The following is a 17,685-nucleotide window of genomic DNA, read 5'->3' as shown; positions in this document are numbered from 1 at the left end:
ATCGCAGGGCTCCACTTTTTTTCCCCACAGAGTACACATTTATCCACCGGCGAGTTTTTGTTCCACTGCCGCTTTACAAAGGTGTCCACCATGTCTCACTACAGCACAGCCGTGCGACAACGCTGCACGCAGAGCTGTCCCAAGGGTGCGGCGAATCGGGGTGACTTCCCTGGGCCCCGCGGTTTGAGGGGCCCCATGCTTTTATGTCACGGTGTCAGATGTAATACTTCCGGTTTAGTTGGAAGGCGTCGTGGGACCCGCACGGTGTGATTTGTTCCCGGCCCCGCACCCACCTATGGATGGCCCTGGCTGCACAGCAATGACAACATTGCTGCTGTCATTACCACCACCATTGTTATTAATATTTACCTCACGTGACTTATTTAATTAAAACACACTGCCCTGCTTCTTCGTTCCGCTCGGTGGGCGTACAAAAAGCGGCTTGACAATGTGGCCCAGCTCCTCTCCAGTCATTTCGCCCACTGCAATTACGCCATCAGTCAACGTTTGAGAATGGCAATTTGCGCATGCCACGCCGTCGCCATGGCGAACAAAAGCTTCCGATCCTGTCGGGTGCCGAAAATGAAACGCCAGCCATGATATTCAGCTGAATTACCCATGGAGACCTTCACAACACAGTTCCCCGGCTGACGGGTAAATCATCGCTTGCCACGGAATTTATTTTTGTATCGTTGTTGGGTCCCCCCAGATATTCAAACGAGGATGGCCGGACCGTCTACGGATTTCGTATCTCTCCGTGGTTTTTGAAGTTTCGCTGAGCCCCAGGCAAAGACATGTTGTATGCATGTACACGCCGTACGTAGCCAACCTTCCTAATCAGAGGTGTGAGGCTGGGAGCTTGACGTTAACGATGCGATTATCTTCCGGATCAGTGGCTGCCAGAGTGCAGCACGCTCCAGTGGTGCCGATTTGCAAGGGTGCATTTGCAAAAACCAAAGTGCCCGCTTTCTATTTTTAGGTTTCATATTCCACACACACAAAAATGTGTGGGCAGGATTTTCTGCTGCAGTGCATGTTATAGAACAAAAACACAGGGAAATATCACACATCTATAGGGGTGACAAAGAGTAGTAAAGATGTTTTTTTCCCGAGGTCGCCCAGCTTTAACTCTACTCTGTAGAAGGGCCATTACTACACACATTAGCCCACTTCATATTTTCTGCTTGTGGCATTTTTTACATGCTCTCTACTCCAACAGATGCCTTTGCTTTGTGGGAGGTCACTCCTTTTCCCCTACAATTCACTCCCACTGACCCGTCCATGCCGTGGACTCCTTGTCCCTGTTCAAGTCCGGACATCTGTGAAAAGGGGCTTCATAGCTCTTCGGATTCCTCCACTATAAAGAAATATTCTGATTCTGAAGTCAAGACACAACACTTTCCGATTCACCTCTGCTTATGACTGTCTCTCTATAAAATAAACATTCCTCCTTTCCCCACGACATGCATGCCCTCTTCAATTCTACACAACGCATTGAGATGCGTTTGCTTTTAGATGCGATGCCATATCAATCCAGATTGTACTGTATCACACTATACATGATTGGACCAGTAATAATAGTATAGTGGTAGTTTTATACAGTGAGGGAAAAAAGTATTTGATCCCCTGCTGATTTTGTACATTTGCCTACTGACAAAGAAATGATCAGTCTATAATTTTAATGGTATGTTTATTTGAACAGAGAGACAGAATAACACAAAAATCCAGAAAAACGCATGTCAAAAATGTTATAAATTGATTTGCATTTTAATGAGGGAAATAAGTATTTGACCCCCTCTCAATCAGAAAGATTTCTGGCTCCCAGGTGTCACTCTTAACGGGAGTTCTCCTAATCTCAGCTTGTTACCTGTATAAAAGACACCTGTCCACAGAAGCAATCAATCAGATTACAAACTCTCCACCATGGCCAAGACCAAAGAGCTCTCCAAGGATGTCAGGGACAAGATTGTAGATCTACACAAGGCTGGAATGGGCTACAACACCATTGCCAAGCAGCTTGGTGAGAAGGTGACAACAGTTGGTGTGATTATTCGCAAATGGAAGAAACACAAAAGAACTGTCCATCTCCCTCGGCCTGGGGCTCCATACAAGATCTCACCTCGTGGAGTTGCATTGATCATGAGAACGGTGAGGAATCAGCCCTGAAGTACACGGGAAGATCTTGTCAATGATCTCAAGGCAGCTGGGACCATAGTCTCCAAGAAAACAATTGGTAACACACTACGCCGTGAAGGACTGAAATCCTGCAGCGCCCGCAAGGTCCCCCTGCTCAAGAAAGCACATATACACGCCCGTCTGAAGTTTGCCAATGAACATCTGAATGATTCAGAGGACAACTGGGTGAAAGTGTTGTGGTCAGATGAGACCAATATGGAGCTCTTTGGCATCAACTCAACTCGCCGTGTTTGGAGGAGGAATGCTGCCTATGACCCCAAGTACACCATCCCCACCGTCAAACATGGAGGTAGAAACATTATGCTTTGGGGGTGTTTTTCTGCTAAGGGGACAGGACAACTTCACCGCATCAAAGGGATGATGGACAGGACCATGTACCGTCAAATCTTGGGTGAGAACCTCCTTCCCTCAGCCAGGGCATTGAAAATGGGTCGTGGATGGGTATTCCAGCATGACAATGACCCAAAACACACGGCCATGGCAACAAAGGAGTGGCTCAAGAAGAAGCACATTAAGGTCCTGGAGTGGCCTAGCCAGTCTCCAGACCTTAATCCCATAGAAAATCTGTGGAGGGAGCTGAAGGTTCGAGTTGCCAAACGTCAGCCTCGAAACCTTAATGACTTGGAGAAGATCTGCAAAGGGGAGTGGGACAAAATCCCTCCTGAGATGTGTGCAAACTTGGTGGCCAACTACAAGAAACGTCTGACCTCTATGATTGCCAACAAGGGTTTTGCCACCAAGTACTAAGTCATGTTTTGCAGAGGGGTCAAATACTTATTTCCCTCATTAAAATGCAAATCAATTTATAACATTTTTGACATGCGTTTTCTGGATTTTTGTTGTTGTTATTCTGTCTCTCACTGTTCAAATAAACCTACCATTAAAATTATAGACTGATCATTTCTTTGTCAGTGGGCAAACGTACAAAATCAGCAGGGGATCAAATACTTTTTTCCCTCACTGTAGCTGGCTTCCTACCAGATGACAACCATCCCCCTCTCAATTCAGATGGCTAGGACATGTGGTAATAAGAGGAAAGCCAGATCGAATCAAGAAAGTTGATGATCATGAATGTACATGAGTGGAGATGGAGAGTCAGGCCTAGACATACGGTACACGGTTCCTTCCGGTGAGTCAGGATGTAGAGGACGTGGAGATGATTCAAACCTCATTTCTAAAGAACTGCTTTTTGTGTTTAGTTTGTTGTCCCTCCGCCGTACCTCCGATGAGTACGGTTGGCTATGTGCAGTGCAAAAGAAGTTCAACATACATACATACATGATGGCCGTGTGCAGAACTGAGTGTAAAAAGAGGACCAGCAAGGCAGACTCCACACGAGTGGGACAAATGCCATATTTGTGTCAATTACAGCTAAGCCTCACACTCGTGAAACGTTCGCAGCATTGCTTTGCGGTGTCAAGAGCAAGCGCGAACATGTTGGCACGCACGCTTGGCCAAAGACAGCGAGCGCAATTGCTCGCCATTCGGTGGTTCTCTCCGGCGGTCACGAGGCTGTTAAACTCATTATACTTCGCCACGCGCATCACGTTCCCCCCCCCACACACCCCGTGACTACCTATGCACCACGCAGTGATGTCACTGCCCAAGCATGATGGAAGCCCTGCCGGGGTCAGGCCGGGAGCTGAGCGCCTGGACAAGGGAGAGACTCACAGTGACGTTAAAAGCAATCGGACCTTCACTGAACGGCGGGCACACGTAAAATCTATGGCTCTCGCTCTGTGAAAGCAGTCACCGCCACCGCCGTCACCACCGCGATTTGAAATGGCAGCACGCGGTAAATCAGTGCAAACAAACGCTCTTCTTCATCGCGTCGTTAACCGATTTACATTATTGCTGGTGACGCATCCATAACAAAAGACGGGTGGCCATTAATAAACTTTAACCAAAGTTTCCCGCTCTCTCTCGCAAAATAAAAAAAAAACGACTTGAACATGTTGGCAGAGCCCCCCCCCCCCAACGGCCGCGCGTTTGAAATTCCACATTTCCATGGATATAACGACCGCTCTCGGAGGACTTCTGCCAACAAGCAAAAAAAAAGCAAGCCGGAGAAAAACCTTCTATCAAAACACTAAAGCAAATCGCTCCAGGTTGGAGCCGCGGGGTGTTTCGTGCCGATGCGATTTGCATTCCTAGCGCTCAGCAACGGCGCGGCCAGAAAGGGGATGTGACCAAAGTTGAGAATTCATAAAACTTTAAAACGTGCGGCTCTTGACACTAAAGAATTTCGGGACAATGCGGCTCAGCCACACTGCAGTAAACACAGCGACCGCACAAACGATTATCCACACGTACAGGACATTGTGTAATCCCCGACTGAAAATGCACACCGTTGGTGTGTATGCCGTAAGTCATGGTAAATCCACTTCTGGACAAAGGCCTCTCCCCGAAGTTGTTGTCATCTCTTGCAATCCTGAGATGTAATAATATTATGACAATGGTATGCATTTCCCAAGGCAAGGCTCTCTGAGTCTCAAGGCGCCCTTTCAAGATGGTCCTGTATTTAAATATCTGACCAATTAATTCCTTTGGGAAGAGCGGTTTCTGTTTTGGATGTGCAAGGAAACTAAAGAAACCCAGAAGAGATCCACACAAGTGAGGTGATGATACTCATGAGTCCACACAGATGGGTTTATAACAAACCCACGTGTTGTACAGCAATCTCATAGCCACTAAGCCGATGCACATATGTGGTTATATAACTGCCACTGACTTGTGCATAAAAACCTCGCCGAATTTCCAGGCTTTTCCAGCAGGGTCCTGCACGGCCACATGTTTGGGCAATTCCGTTAATGAGTGTTCTGCACGTGTGGCGTATGTATGCATGTATGTTGAACTTCTTTCGCACCGTCCGTAGCCAACAGTGCTAAATCGCAGCGTAAAAGTGAACCCTGGCAAAATCATTGTCCTGCCAGAATGTTTCCCGACACAGTAGCTGCTCGTATGTTTATATTCTGCATGTACACTAGGGGCTCTACCGTGCACCATCATCGTAAAACGAGAATAGATTTTGAAAAAATTAATCGTGACCCTGAATCGCGACGGGGCGAATCGTTGCACCCCGAATAACATTGTACAATGAATAACATGTGACGTGTACGTATATACGTTGCATTTATTTCGCACCATACGTAACCAACAGTGCTAATCGGAGGTGCGGGGGGGGGGAGAAAGGACAACAAACGAAACACAAAATGCAGTTTCAAAGAAATGAGTTTTCAATATAGATTTAAAAGTGCATAGTTCCAGTGGCTTTCTAATATCGGAAGGAGAACCTGCGAAAACAGTCCCACAAGAAGGGGCGATAAAAATGCATTCACGGGCAGTTACGCACACACACTTTGGAATGTTACGACATCCAAATTCGCGGCAGCCGCCACCACGGCTGTAATTTATCATTTTCACCAAAAAATTCCAGTGGGCCAACGACCGTTCATTTTCAAACTCTCTCTAATGTGCAACAGAAGTAGATGGGGACGTCCGCCAGTAACAACCGAGTCACTGGAGAAAACTGGCCTGTTAATGGCCAAGTCATCATCATCGCAATCCATGGGCACATAGCCCGTAGGTGTACACTGCTCATTTTGTTATTTGTTTCCACTGTCTTGCGCCAATATGATAAAGTAATGGCTAAGTGGCATGTCTTTATTCTAGTGGCCTAGGGGCAGGCTTGCACAGTAATGAAATGCCCGTTGGAGAAAGTATAGAAAGTAGGTTTAAGCTGCTTCACAACTCTCCGATGAGTTTTTTGGGCTGTTGTTTGGCAAAAGTGTCACGCCGTTTCGCTCCACACATTTCGGTTGCCGAAGGAGTTCTCAGGACGCGGAGCGAAACGTCGGATGTCGTTCCAAACAACACGTGGTGAGAGAGCCAGAGCGCACAACGGCAGAAACCTACGCGGTAAATGTATGCCTTCTTCGTGCAGAGTTAGCATTTTCTCCTTTCGTATAACAAAAAATAATCTAATTGCAATCGGCCACGCATCCCCCAAGCGGGACCATCCTGAGTAAGTATCTTGAGGCTCAGTGAGGCCTTCCTGGTTAAACAGAGACAGCATTATAATTGTTGTGACAAAGTCACCAACATGCATTGATCTAAGTGCTATCCAGTTAAAAAAAAACATATGACAGTGCCACTACTGAAATTGTAGACGCCTCCAGAACCTCGGTCCCGTAGAGTGTAAGGCGATGACTTCACATCCTTGAATAATTTAATTAACGCCCGTTTTGCCTTTCACGCCGTTTTCAATGCAGATTGCTACAGTGGGTCTGATCGTCTTACAACCGAAGGAATTGTTAAACATTACGGACATTTTATGAAGGTGTACACAGGGCACTTTTACTCCAAGCCCAGCCACCCCCCAATCCTCTCCTAAGCAAGAGCAGATTAAAATGTTGATCCCCAGATAATGAGCTTCATCAACTTTTCGTGATTTTAAAAGAGTGCACATTTGAACATCAGTGGTGAGTGATATCCGAACAGGTCCTGGGCGCTCATATTTCACCTGGCTCGTTCTGACCGGTGCGGTGAAATATGGGTAAACAGCATGGGGATGGCTTCATCCGGTGGTGGATTGGCAAAGAGGCTGTAAATTATTTTGCATTGTTATTATTATAGTTGTTCTTATGATGAACCATACGATCGATTGTTAAACTCATCAGTAATGGCCCTCCGAGACTAACGACGCGGCATCGTTGTACGGCGGGTCATGGGAAAAACGGGCGATCGTGCGGGCGAGAGTGCACGAGGCCGCGAGCAACGTGATATCTCCGGCCCTGCCGTGGCCCAAAAACCCAACACAAAGGGCACCACCAGGCCCACTGAGCCCAGCTCCCCGAGCCATCTGCTGCTCGCGTATGGCCCGAGGATTGGCTTACATCCCGGGCGCTCGCCAAACGAAAACAAACCGACGGCAACGACTCCGCGCTTTTGCAGACGGCGGCGGAAAATGTTATAAGGGGGGCGGCGGCAACGATTTATACAAGACCCCCACCGCGCCCCCCCCCCACCCCCCCGTAAAACTGCAGAAGATTACATCCCGATTTTTCTCTGATAATTATTTTTACAGAACCTCTCCACTGCCTCTTCCCCCAACCACCTGCCCCGACCGCCAAACTCGGCATGCTTTGCGGCGTGTGCCACGGTGACGACCTAATGGTTGTTATGCCGAGTGGGGGGGGGGGGGCGTTTTTCCCGGTACCTGCCACGTACCGTACACGACAGAAGACAAGATAGGAGAGCGTGGCCGGCTGTCAAAACCCACCCCAGGCGGTACCGACAAGAGTGAAATACCTGCACGGGCCCGTGGACCACCAGCAGGGGATTGACTAAACAGCTGTATATACACACACACGCACACACACATTTATTAATTATTTACCCACCGCTCTATACCACCGTGCGGCTGTGGCTAGCATGAGTCACCACCATTGCGCTATTAGCTGCCATACACCTGCGACCCCGTTTGTGGATGTGCGCACTGCACAAGCCGGATGATGTCACAGCCAGCACTTGCTGCCACAAAAACGTCTCTCGCCCAACCTCCGCCACTGCGGACCGGCCGCGGCCTCGTGCCAAGTGCGTTTCACCTGGCAGGCACCCCCCCCCCCTGCCCCCCACCTCACTCCCATTATCATCCGTCAGCTTTTCCTGTGCTGCCTGTCAGCTGATAAAAAAAACCCCCACCACCACCCACGCCGGTTTGCAAACGGCACCCCGGCAGTTATCGAGCCTTTCTAATGCATCACGTCTTGATACGACGTTCAAAACGTGTACGGACGGCCATGCATCACTCTTCACACAAACGCTGCGCCTATAAAGCACAAAGCGGTGCACGTGTACGTTTACGGCTTACGATAAGTAACACGGCTTGCGGCTTCAGGATGGGATGGGAGAAAATAAAGGCAATTTTGCTTCGTTTTTTGGTCGGCCAGCATTCGCGGGGATAATGCTGACTCGCATACCCCGGTTATGTGCAGTACTTATGGATGTAACTACCCCCACGATTTAGCCGTCACATTTTATCCTCACTATTTACGACATGTGCAACGAATCACCGCACGTATAAGTAACAATCATACACTCGTACTGCGTCTTTACAGTTTTTATACCTCAATACGTTCTGAATATTTATATCAGTAGTAGTGCATGGAGGTGATGTGCAGTGGTGAGCGCAGCGCACAAACGGCAACTTGAGTTCGATTCCCAGCCACAGCTCACGTCAGTTAGGAGCGATATCTGAACCGTACCGGCACTAACCCACACCGATCGGTGCAGTGAAATATGGCGATACAACTCCCATGGTCAAACACAACATGGGGAGGCTTTCGTCTAAGCATTTGACTGACAAAATGTTTTAAGTCATCGTTATTATATATTTAGAACACATATTCAATAGATGCATACCACTGTAAACATGACTAGAGATTGTATACGTTCATAGCGCTACATTTGATAATATATGCATTTTTAGACTCGCACCACTTGTAAATCCTGGAGGTTCGTATCACGGTAGATTCTGTAGGCTCCACACCACAGTAGATTATACATGCAACTACAAGGGCAAAAAAAAATCTATTCGCAAATCTAATCACGACCCCCCCCCCCCCACAATTGTGACAATTCAAAGCATCACAGTGGTATTGGTGAATCATCAAACCCCTATCTGTACTGTACGTGGCAGTCCGTCCATATTCTGCACATATACATTTGGTTCACCTGATTAGAAGCAGGTTAGAGCCCCTACAACAGTTAAAAGGTATAAAACACGAGGTACGTATGTTGAACTTCATTCCCGCCGTACGTAGCCAACCTTGCTAATCGGAAATTGGAGGGTGCAGGGGAATAACAACAAACTAAACACAAAAAAACCTGTTCTAAAGAAATGAAGTGCAACAATGCACGAGGCGTTACACACACAATAAATTCTTCTTCTAAGCCAAAACGTCTCATTATTGCCTGGGGTCGGCTGCTCACATGTTCTCTCTCCACGTACAGTATTCACATTGAGTGCCTCTACTCTGGTCGGCATCCACTGATCCTGACATCTCTTTCCACCGCATCCTCCCTTCCTTCCACCTCTCCCCCCTCAGTCTCTCCCTCCTGTCCCTGTAAACCGGTGACATCTCTCAAGAAAGGAATGCCGTGAAAATAGCTGAAAACCGAGGGCAAAACGGGCGTTTACTCTTCTCTTTACGTGCTACCTCGCCTGTAAAAGCGGCATCACCGCCACGTGTCGGCGGCAGGAGCAGCCACACCTTTTCGGTGGTTGTGGGCACAGCAACTCGCTGCTGCCACTTCCTCCACCGGCCAGGAGGCAGTGGTGAGGAGCGAAGCAGCTCAATAAAATTTTGTTATGGCAGGGCATTGTGTATCTAACTGTAACGACACCACCTTCATTTACGATTGATGGTAGACCCGTGTTTTACCCACTGCCGGATGAATCCCTCCATCACGTCGTGAAAATAGTTGAAACCGAGGGCAAAACGGGCATACACTTTTTTCTTTTATGTGCACTCATGGCTGTAAAAGCGGCATCACAGCGAGCTGTCGGCGGCGGCAGCAGCCGCACCTTTTCAGCGGCTGTAGCCACAGCCACTCACTGCTGTTACGACAGGGCATTGTGTATCTCACTGCAACAACACTGCCTTCCATTTTCGTTTCATGGTAAATCCGTGTTTAACAAATGCAAGGTATTTCTTTAAAGGAAACAATAATTCACGATCGCCATCAGTCGTGGTGTACCCACTGCTGGATGAATGCCTCTCCCCAACGCCGTCACGATCGATGCCTCTCCTCCTGCACCTCATATGATCCCTGTCGATCCATTTCCACGGTGGCTATCCTCTCAGGTGTGTTCCTTCTTTCACCGGTCTCATCCATCAGCCAACATTCCCCCCATACCCCCCTTGTTGCGATGTGTTCCAAGCGAGCCAATTTTCCAAAACAGTCATCACAATGAGTTGTCTAGTCTGCTGATCCATGAGTTCCTCTTTCTGCTTCCAATCGTGCGTTTCTCCGTGCTGTTTTTGAACAACTTTCAGTTGTTCCATTTTTGTCTTGCCAGTGGCTTTATCAGTATAATGACAGACACCCATGAAGTTGACACTTGCCAACCAACTCAATGGGCGTTTTTTTTTGCGAACTTTACACGTGTGCACTTCTAAATTGTTGCAGGGCATGGGGTGCAGAGCATCTTCTCAGTTGCTTACATTCTGGGCACACATCGATTAGCTGATTCATCTATTAGAATCAATCCTCAACACTCACGACACTTGCATCCAATCACGCTCGTGACGAACAATCATTTGCAATTCGTATGCATTGTAGGTCAATGGGTTCACGTGACCCCTGCGGCCACGAGAGATTCTACGTGCACGGCGATAGCAGCAACGGCGGCAACAACAACGTAAAATAATCACACTCGATCTCTGGATTTAATCGTCAACCTGAATTGTGATAATCACTATCATCAAATCGTCATGGGAGCAAACAATTACACAACTATTACACGCGCAGGGATTCATGGCCGGCATGCGCTGGACGGATTGAAAGTGGCACATCACATGATACTGCCCGAGGGACGGTCAGCAGCCAAAATGAGCTTTGCATAAACTACTGAGCACAGCGCCACGTCAAACCGTACAGCGCAATTGACTCAGCGACTTCCAGTCCGTTCCTCAATCATGCGTCTTTGAATGAGACGATAACTATGATGACGGTAATGAGCTCCATTTAACCAAATGGAAACCCATAAAGATACACATTTCTTTTGTGACTGCACTGTACGTGTTTGTATGAGTGATTATAAACTCATAACACAACACTGGGAGCGGTGTAGGGCATAGTCTGTGCTCCCCGCCTTCACCAACCCCGCGTTGATTTGCATGGTGGAATATGCTCAAATAACTCCCGTGAACTGCACGGCATGGGAAGGCTCCAATCCAATATGTTGTTCTTCATTTCATCTCGTCAAGGGGAATAAAACATCAAGCAAACTCCGGTCATCCTCAGTGGCTTTTAACTAACCATTGCGCGCTTTCAGATGCGCTTCTGCAGCTGTCTGGAATGCTCTTCCTTCCGATATTAGGAAGCCATTGGAGTTATGCACTTTTAAATCTAGATTGAAAACTCATTTCTTTAGAACTGCTTTTTGTGTTTAGTTTGTTGTCCTTCCCCCCACACCTCGGATTAGCATGGTTGGTTACGTACGGTGCGAAAAAAATTCAACATATATACGTATACGTAACTTGTTATTCATTGTGCAATGTTACAAGGGGTGCAACGATTCTCTCCGTCGTGATTCAGGGTCACGATTCAATTTTTTAAAATCTATTCTCGTTTTACGATGATGGTGTACGGTAGTGTACGCTAAGAATATAAACATAGGAGAAGCTACTGTGTCGGGAAACATTCTGGCAGGACAATGATTTTGCCAGGACTCACTTAAACGCTGCGGCTCCATCCCTCCTGGCCTGAACGGGGTCTGGAGACGACTAATAAAACGAGTTGCCCTGGTGCGGCCATTAAGAGCCGTTAAGTACATCTTTACGGCCAGCGGGGCCATCTTGCCAACCACCCCCACCCGTCCGCCCTCCCGCCAGCACAGGGGTCCATGCAGTGCCCCCTTGGTGGTGACCTCTGACCCCGGCAACGGTCGGTTGCCAACACATTTGGCCGCCCGCCGCCCCTCTCGCCTCCCGCACGGTGGGGGTGGTGGGGGGGGAGGATGAGACTCACATTTGCTGCATGATGTCGTTGAGGAACACGCCGTCCACCAGCTTGGTGTACTCCGCCAAAGTGTCCTCCTCCGCCGCCGCCTCGTTTTTTGGGGAGAACGTCCTGACCTGGTTCCCATTCAAAACAGAGAGACAGCGGCGACGAAAGGGACGGAACAAAAAAGGATCCGTTAGAAGGCGTAGTGCCGCACCGCGGCTGCTGTTGTTGGCGTGTAGGGTTTTGCTAATAGGGGCAGGGTGATCCATTGTATCTGTACACCGCACCCGTGTCTATGCAAGCCTCGATTGAATACCATGGAAGCGATGAGCTCCCTGTCTGTCTTGCAGAGGAGAGCGGAGCTAGGAGATTTAATGAGTGAATTGAGATTGGTGGACAGACGTGTTAGACCCATGGAAATTGAATGTTTTTTGACGTCATTTTTGCACGTGTTGTTTGAGTGGTGTATCTGTAAATGAATCGCCCCGTGCATTGCCAACCCCACTTCCGTGTAATATAACAGGACTCTTAAAATGCGTCTACTTGCATTTTACGAGACGCAACGCGTGCGTCCGTAGCGACTGATATAGGGCTGTGTGATATAGCAACTAATGCGTGACATTACGTACCAAGTATATTAAGAGATGTATATTCAAGTGCATTTCCACACGAACATTTTTATGGAATAAATAGGCAGGGGTTGGTGAAGGCACAGTGGTCAACGCACTCCGCCGCCCCGCACACGGTCATCTCGGTTGGACTCCCGGCGACGGTCAACATCAGTGGCGAGTGATTTCTGAACCGGTCAAACCTCAACGGCCGATACAGTGGGGTTGAGGGCCTTCAACCCAGTCGTGAATTGACAAATGGATCTATACCTTCAATTTGATATACACACACATACATCGATTATGAAAAAAAGTATACGTGTTTGTGCAGTGTAAGGCATTCATTATAAGTTGTACACTATATGCGATTATCACGGTTGGCTACGTACGGTGCGAAAGAAGTTCAACAATGCATCACATTCGTGCTCTGAACCAAGCCAACCCCTGTTCGATTCCTGGCTACGGCTAACATCAGTGGCGAGAAATAATATCTGATCTGGTCTTTGCCCAAAACCTCCTGTGTCGCTATCAATAACCAGCACTGGCCAAGCGTGGGGAAGTATGGTCATGTAACCTCCCCCCCCTCCCCCATGGACTGCCACAGTGTGAAGATGCCTTCGACCAGCAGTAGATTTTGTCTTGAACGTTAATGTTATTCCACGCTTTATTTGTACGTTAGGTGCGCTGTGTATACGGTAGAGAGTGTATCAAGGCGTGGTGGTGTACAGCTCAGTGTGCACGCAAGGTTTGTGTCCATAGCAACGTGATCCAAGCACAGAGTCCCTGTATATCATCCAGAAACAATGTATAACACAGGAGGAGATATTTATGACATACACATATATTTAAATAATATTCGAATCACAATATATTGTACCGAATAATTGTTGTTTTCGTGTTTAAATGTGAATTGGGTGAACTGTATATTGCGTAATATTGTATACGGGCAAGCCATTTGTGCAAATATTGGGTTCATACACAGATTATAAAATGCAGTACTTATGTATACGGTGTGTATGTAAAAGCGTATAGGGGAAATGTGCATTGCGTTGATGTAATTACAAATAAACAGCGTCTTGTTGTATTATACATTTTACTTTGCGGATTTCTCTTCCGTTCCGGTTTTATTTGTGAACGGCCACGTGTCTGAGACCCTTGTCATCGTTACCCGCTGTTGACACTAAATAAAGACACGGAAAACATAAAACCCACTCTCCACCACACGTTCGTCAACAACACAATGTGGCCAGACGCGATCGCTGAAACGTCGGCTACTGCTGTTGCATCGGCAGCTGCATCACGTTTGACTCGTGTGCACCGTACTGTATAGCCAATCCACTGCTCGATGATCGCCCCTCTTTTGAGTCTGTACATACTGGGTACAGTATTCGGTGTCGGGTGACAGCTGTATAAATGACGACACGTTTACAAGCGACCATTGCGTTTAGTGCACCGCGGTGAAATCAACTAAAGTGCGATCAATGACTTTAAATCGCGATATAGAGTCCGTCACGATGGCCATGAAAAGATTGTGTGCGTTCGATTTACACGTGCTGTGTACTGTACCGTGTATGTGGACTGTGCAGTTGACGCAGTCATAGCAACAGATCGTACACAACACGACAGCCGTGTACTTTATGCGACACCGCATTATGTTGCGCATTACATTCGTGCATACATGACAATTATTATTACCACGCGTGATTATTATTAATTGGTGTAAATGTCGTGTGGAGCGGTGTACGGCGTATCCATGGCAACCGATACACGGCACATCACTTAATGTATATAGCATCGCACGTTGCATTTATTTGCACTGCCAAACATTACTGCACAACCGTGTGTGTACACACACACACGATTGTTATTACCCGTGATTTGTATCGAAATATATTGTGCATAATGAGCAGTGCAACGCGTCCCTGGCAACTGATGCACGACAAGTCGCAGCGCTCCGTACGACTCGTCGCTTCTACGATGTATTCACCATGCATTTTGACGCGCACTGTAAAACATTAAAATAGAAAAAAATAATACGTGTAACATGGCGTACACGACTGTTATAACTCCGATTGTTAACACGACTACCACGATGTAGAGCGAGCAGGACACGCGTCCATGGCAACTGATGCACGGCACAGTACCCCCTACACCACACACACACGCCACATAGCACTTACAGCCGCAAAAAAATTCACCGTGAAAACATCACCGCATTAAACCTACGTGCCCTAACGTCTTAACCATACGTGCGTACAATCGATGGGGGAGCCCACGAACTACAACTACTACTCACCCATGTGGCGAGCGGTGTCCCCATGAATTCCTCCATTGCAGACGATCCACCCTCGGCCTCCATCGCTCCCTTTTCCCCGTCTCTCTTCCTCTTCTCTCCCAACAACGAACTACCAAATATCGCTCCTCCTCACCACCACCACCACCGCCGCCGCCGTCATCTTCACCAGCACATCTTAAACCACCGTCGGACGGAGGCTCTCGACCCCGCGCGCCCCGCGTCTCCCACCCCGAACTCGCCGGCGCGGACGGCGGCTGCGGCACCGTTAGGTGCACAATGGGGGCCCCAGGGCGGGCGGTTCGCTATTCAAATTCCCATTTGAATCACTCGTCTCGCTCTCGCTATCAACGAATCGAATGAGAAAACGCGTGATCACCACCCACCCACCACCACCGCGACTACCCAGCCCGCCCGCCTTCGTGTCCCGAGGCTTCACCCTTTCACAAGGGGGGGTGGGGGGCGAGGTCGTCACTGCCACCGCCTACTGCGGGAGAACGAGCGATTTATTTCGGTTAAGTTATCGACGAGACTTAGGTGGGTGGGTGGGTAGGGGGGCTACAAGAAGAACAAAACCAAACCACATCAGCAGCCCGCGGGCGAGTTGCTTAGGCGCGCAGGCACCGCTGGTGTGTGGGAGAGGGCGGAGCGGGGACCCCGTGGGTGGGAAGCTCCCGAGGGGCGGTGACGCCAGGGATGATTGACGTGGCCCGTTGGTATAAGACCCGCCCCCCCACCTCCCACCCACCACCACCCCCACCCACCTACCACCCCCCCACCACCACCCCCACCCACCTACCACCCCACCACCCCTACCCACCAACCACCCCCCCCCACCTCCCCACCCACCTCCCACCCACCACCCCCCCACCCACCTACCACCCACCCCCCACTATGGGATTCTCGCTTATGGTAATATGAATACTATATGGGCCATATAAGTGTGTTTAAATATACGGTATCGTGGACTTGCCGGTGACTGGTAACCCATAAACATGTCAAACCACACGGTTTTTAAACCCGTATTCTTGTGTAGTGAGCGGCTTCCGAGACACGTCGTGTAGAAGGCTTCTTATTTATTAGGAACACACTGGCCCATACATTTATGTAACGCAGCTACACATCGCCGACCCTATCACACAACTCCATCGTCGGCGTACAACTACGCAGCTGTCCGACTAGCGCAGCGACGATGAGAGCCTTGCAGAAGATCGGCCACGTGGTCGAACGACGGAGAGCGATGATGGCGAGCAGCGACGCAGCCAGGACCCGCAACAGCACCGAACCTCTGGTTCGGTCCCCCTTATATACACCCCGGCGCGGCCAAGCCCCGCCTCCGGTCACGCCCACTTCCAGAACCTTCAAGCAGGTTCCCGGAGCTTCGACTGACTCCGCCTTTCACCTTTACCCCAGATACGCCCCCCTCATAATTAGGCATTACGTAATATACCCATAACCGCGATTACCCCTTCAGGCCGGCAGGTGGCACCCTGTCATTACACTTGTACAAATAAATTTATTTTTCAGGTCCATACGGCGTACAGCCGTTTTAATACGGGCAGAAAAAATGGGTATATTTGTTTGCGTTTTTTCCTTGTGATGGGGACTTTGTAGGATGAACATTGAGATTTATAAGAGCACGGGGTGACCAATAAGGTCTGAATTTGTTTGGAATAAGGTAGGCACTGGTAAGGGGTTGACAGCAGTGTCAAAATTGGCCCCTATATTGAGGAGTCTCGTGAAGGACGCTACTACTGGGCAGTTGGAAGGCAGTCACCCTCCAACAACAACGCTCACAACAACGACGAGCGGAGCGCCGGGCGGATAAAATACAGCAAAGTTGGCACATAAGGGGGGGTTACAGCTGGTCGCATCTGCCAGTCATTTCGGTCGGTCAACCGATGGCGCCTGCTGGGTCTCCGTCCCATGACCTCCTTGCCAGCAGCAAGACTTTGACACTTCACGTGGCCTCGAAGTGCACCTGGCCTGGCACCATAGGCGTCACCGTGACTTCGTGGCGAAGAGCGGGTATTGGTGTTGTTACTCGATGCAGTAGCGTGACTAACGTGGGGCAGGCAGGGGGGTGCCTTGCCCTCCCTCCCCCCCGTGGCCAAAGCTACGATATTAGTTTCCAACAAAAGCGTAAAAGAACAACAACAATTATTTAAAAGGCGGTTTGCAGTGTTCGAGACCGTGAGCGTAACGACGTGATTAGCCAAGAGGAGTCCAAGATGTTGTAATATAGCATCTAGGTGCCACCGTGCGAGACAAATCTAATATTGGGGGGCACTTGACCGACTGCTGCACCCCCCCCCCCGCCCTGAGCTGAAACGTCGTTACCCGGGCCACTGATTATACGTGTTATTTTATTTGTTACACGGATGATCCCGTTTAGCCAGTTGCCCGGTTATTTTTACAAGGGGGAATCCGTAGTGCGGTGAGCATAACAACAAAGACAACAAAAAAACGTCAATATTGCAGGGAACGAGGATATAGTTCTATTCAAGAATATTGCACAACTCAGCAAAACAAATATGAACCACACTATGGCTATACTCTTTGGTTATTTCTGTAAAGTCACGTAGGTAGATCTATTATTATTATTATTTTCTACGTGACTTGACCGAAAGAACGACGATTCAATTGCAACACAAGCGGTCATCCTCACATGGAAAAAAAATAATCCAGCAGTGAAACTGGTAAAGTCAACAGTGGAACTGCTGACTTTACCGAAAGAACCAACGAGTATGGATTCCTGCAGTCACGAAAGCTTCAAATCAACAGACTATGGCTCTTTCAACGGAGGATGACGACTCAAATCAAAACTATACGAACTATATTACTCCTTAAGTCCTT

The 17,685-nt window shown here is 48.6% G+C and overlaps 1 protein-coding gene across 4 annotated transcripts in view; it reads right to left on the bottom strand.

Moving 5' to 3' along the window:
• Window positions 1-15,494, bottom strand: part of LOC116947842 (girdin-like) — a 74,895-nt gene extending 59,401 nt beyond the window's left edge. For 3 of the 4 annotated variants that reach the window (XM_076071087.1, XM_076071090.1, XM_076071089.1), the window contains exons 1-2: window positions 14,833-15,494; window positions 11,953-12,059 (exon numbers count right to left, since the gene is read on the bottom strand). In XM_076071087.1, coding sequence (XP_075927202.1) covers window positions 11,953-12,059; window positions 14,833-14,895 — 170 coding nt within the window. In that variant the 5' untranslated portion in view covers window positions 14,896-15,494. The remainder of the gene's footprint in view (window positions 1-11,952; window positions 12,060-14,832) is intronic. The other variant, XM_076071088.1, reaches the window with a different exon arrangement.
• Window positions 15,495-17,685: the final 2,191 nt, after the last annotated feature.

This window comes from Petromyzon marinus, chromosome 31 (assembly GCF_048934315.1).
Source record: "Petromyzon marinus isolate PM22_M1 ecotype Great Lakes invasive population chromosome 31, UKy_Petmar_22M1.pri1.0, whole genome shotgun sequence".
Lineage (NCBI taxonomy): Eukaryota > Metazoa > Chordata > Hyperoartia > Petromyzontiformes > Petromyzontidae > Petromyzon > Petromyzon marinus.
Note: the sequence above shows the minus strand (reverse complement) of the source record. Positions and strands in the feature narration are given on the sequence as shown.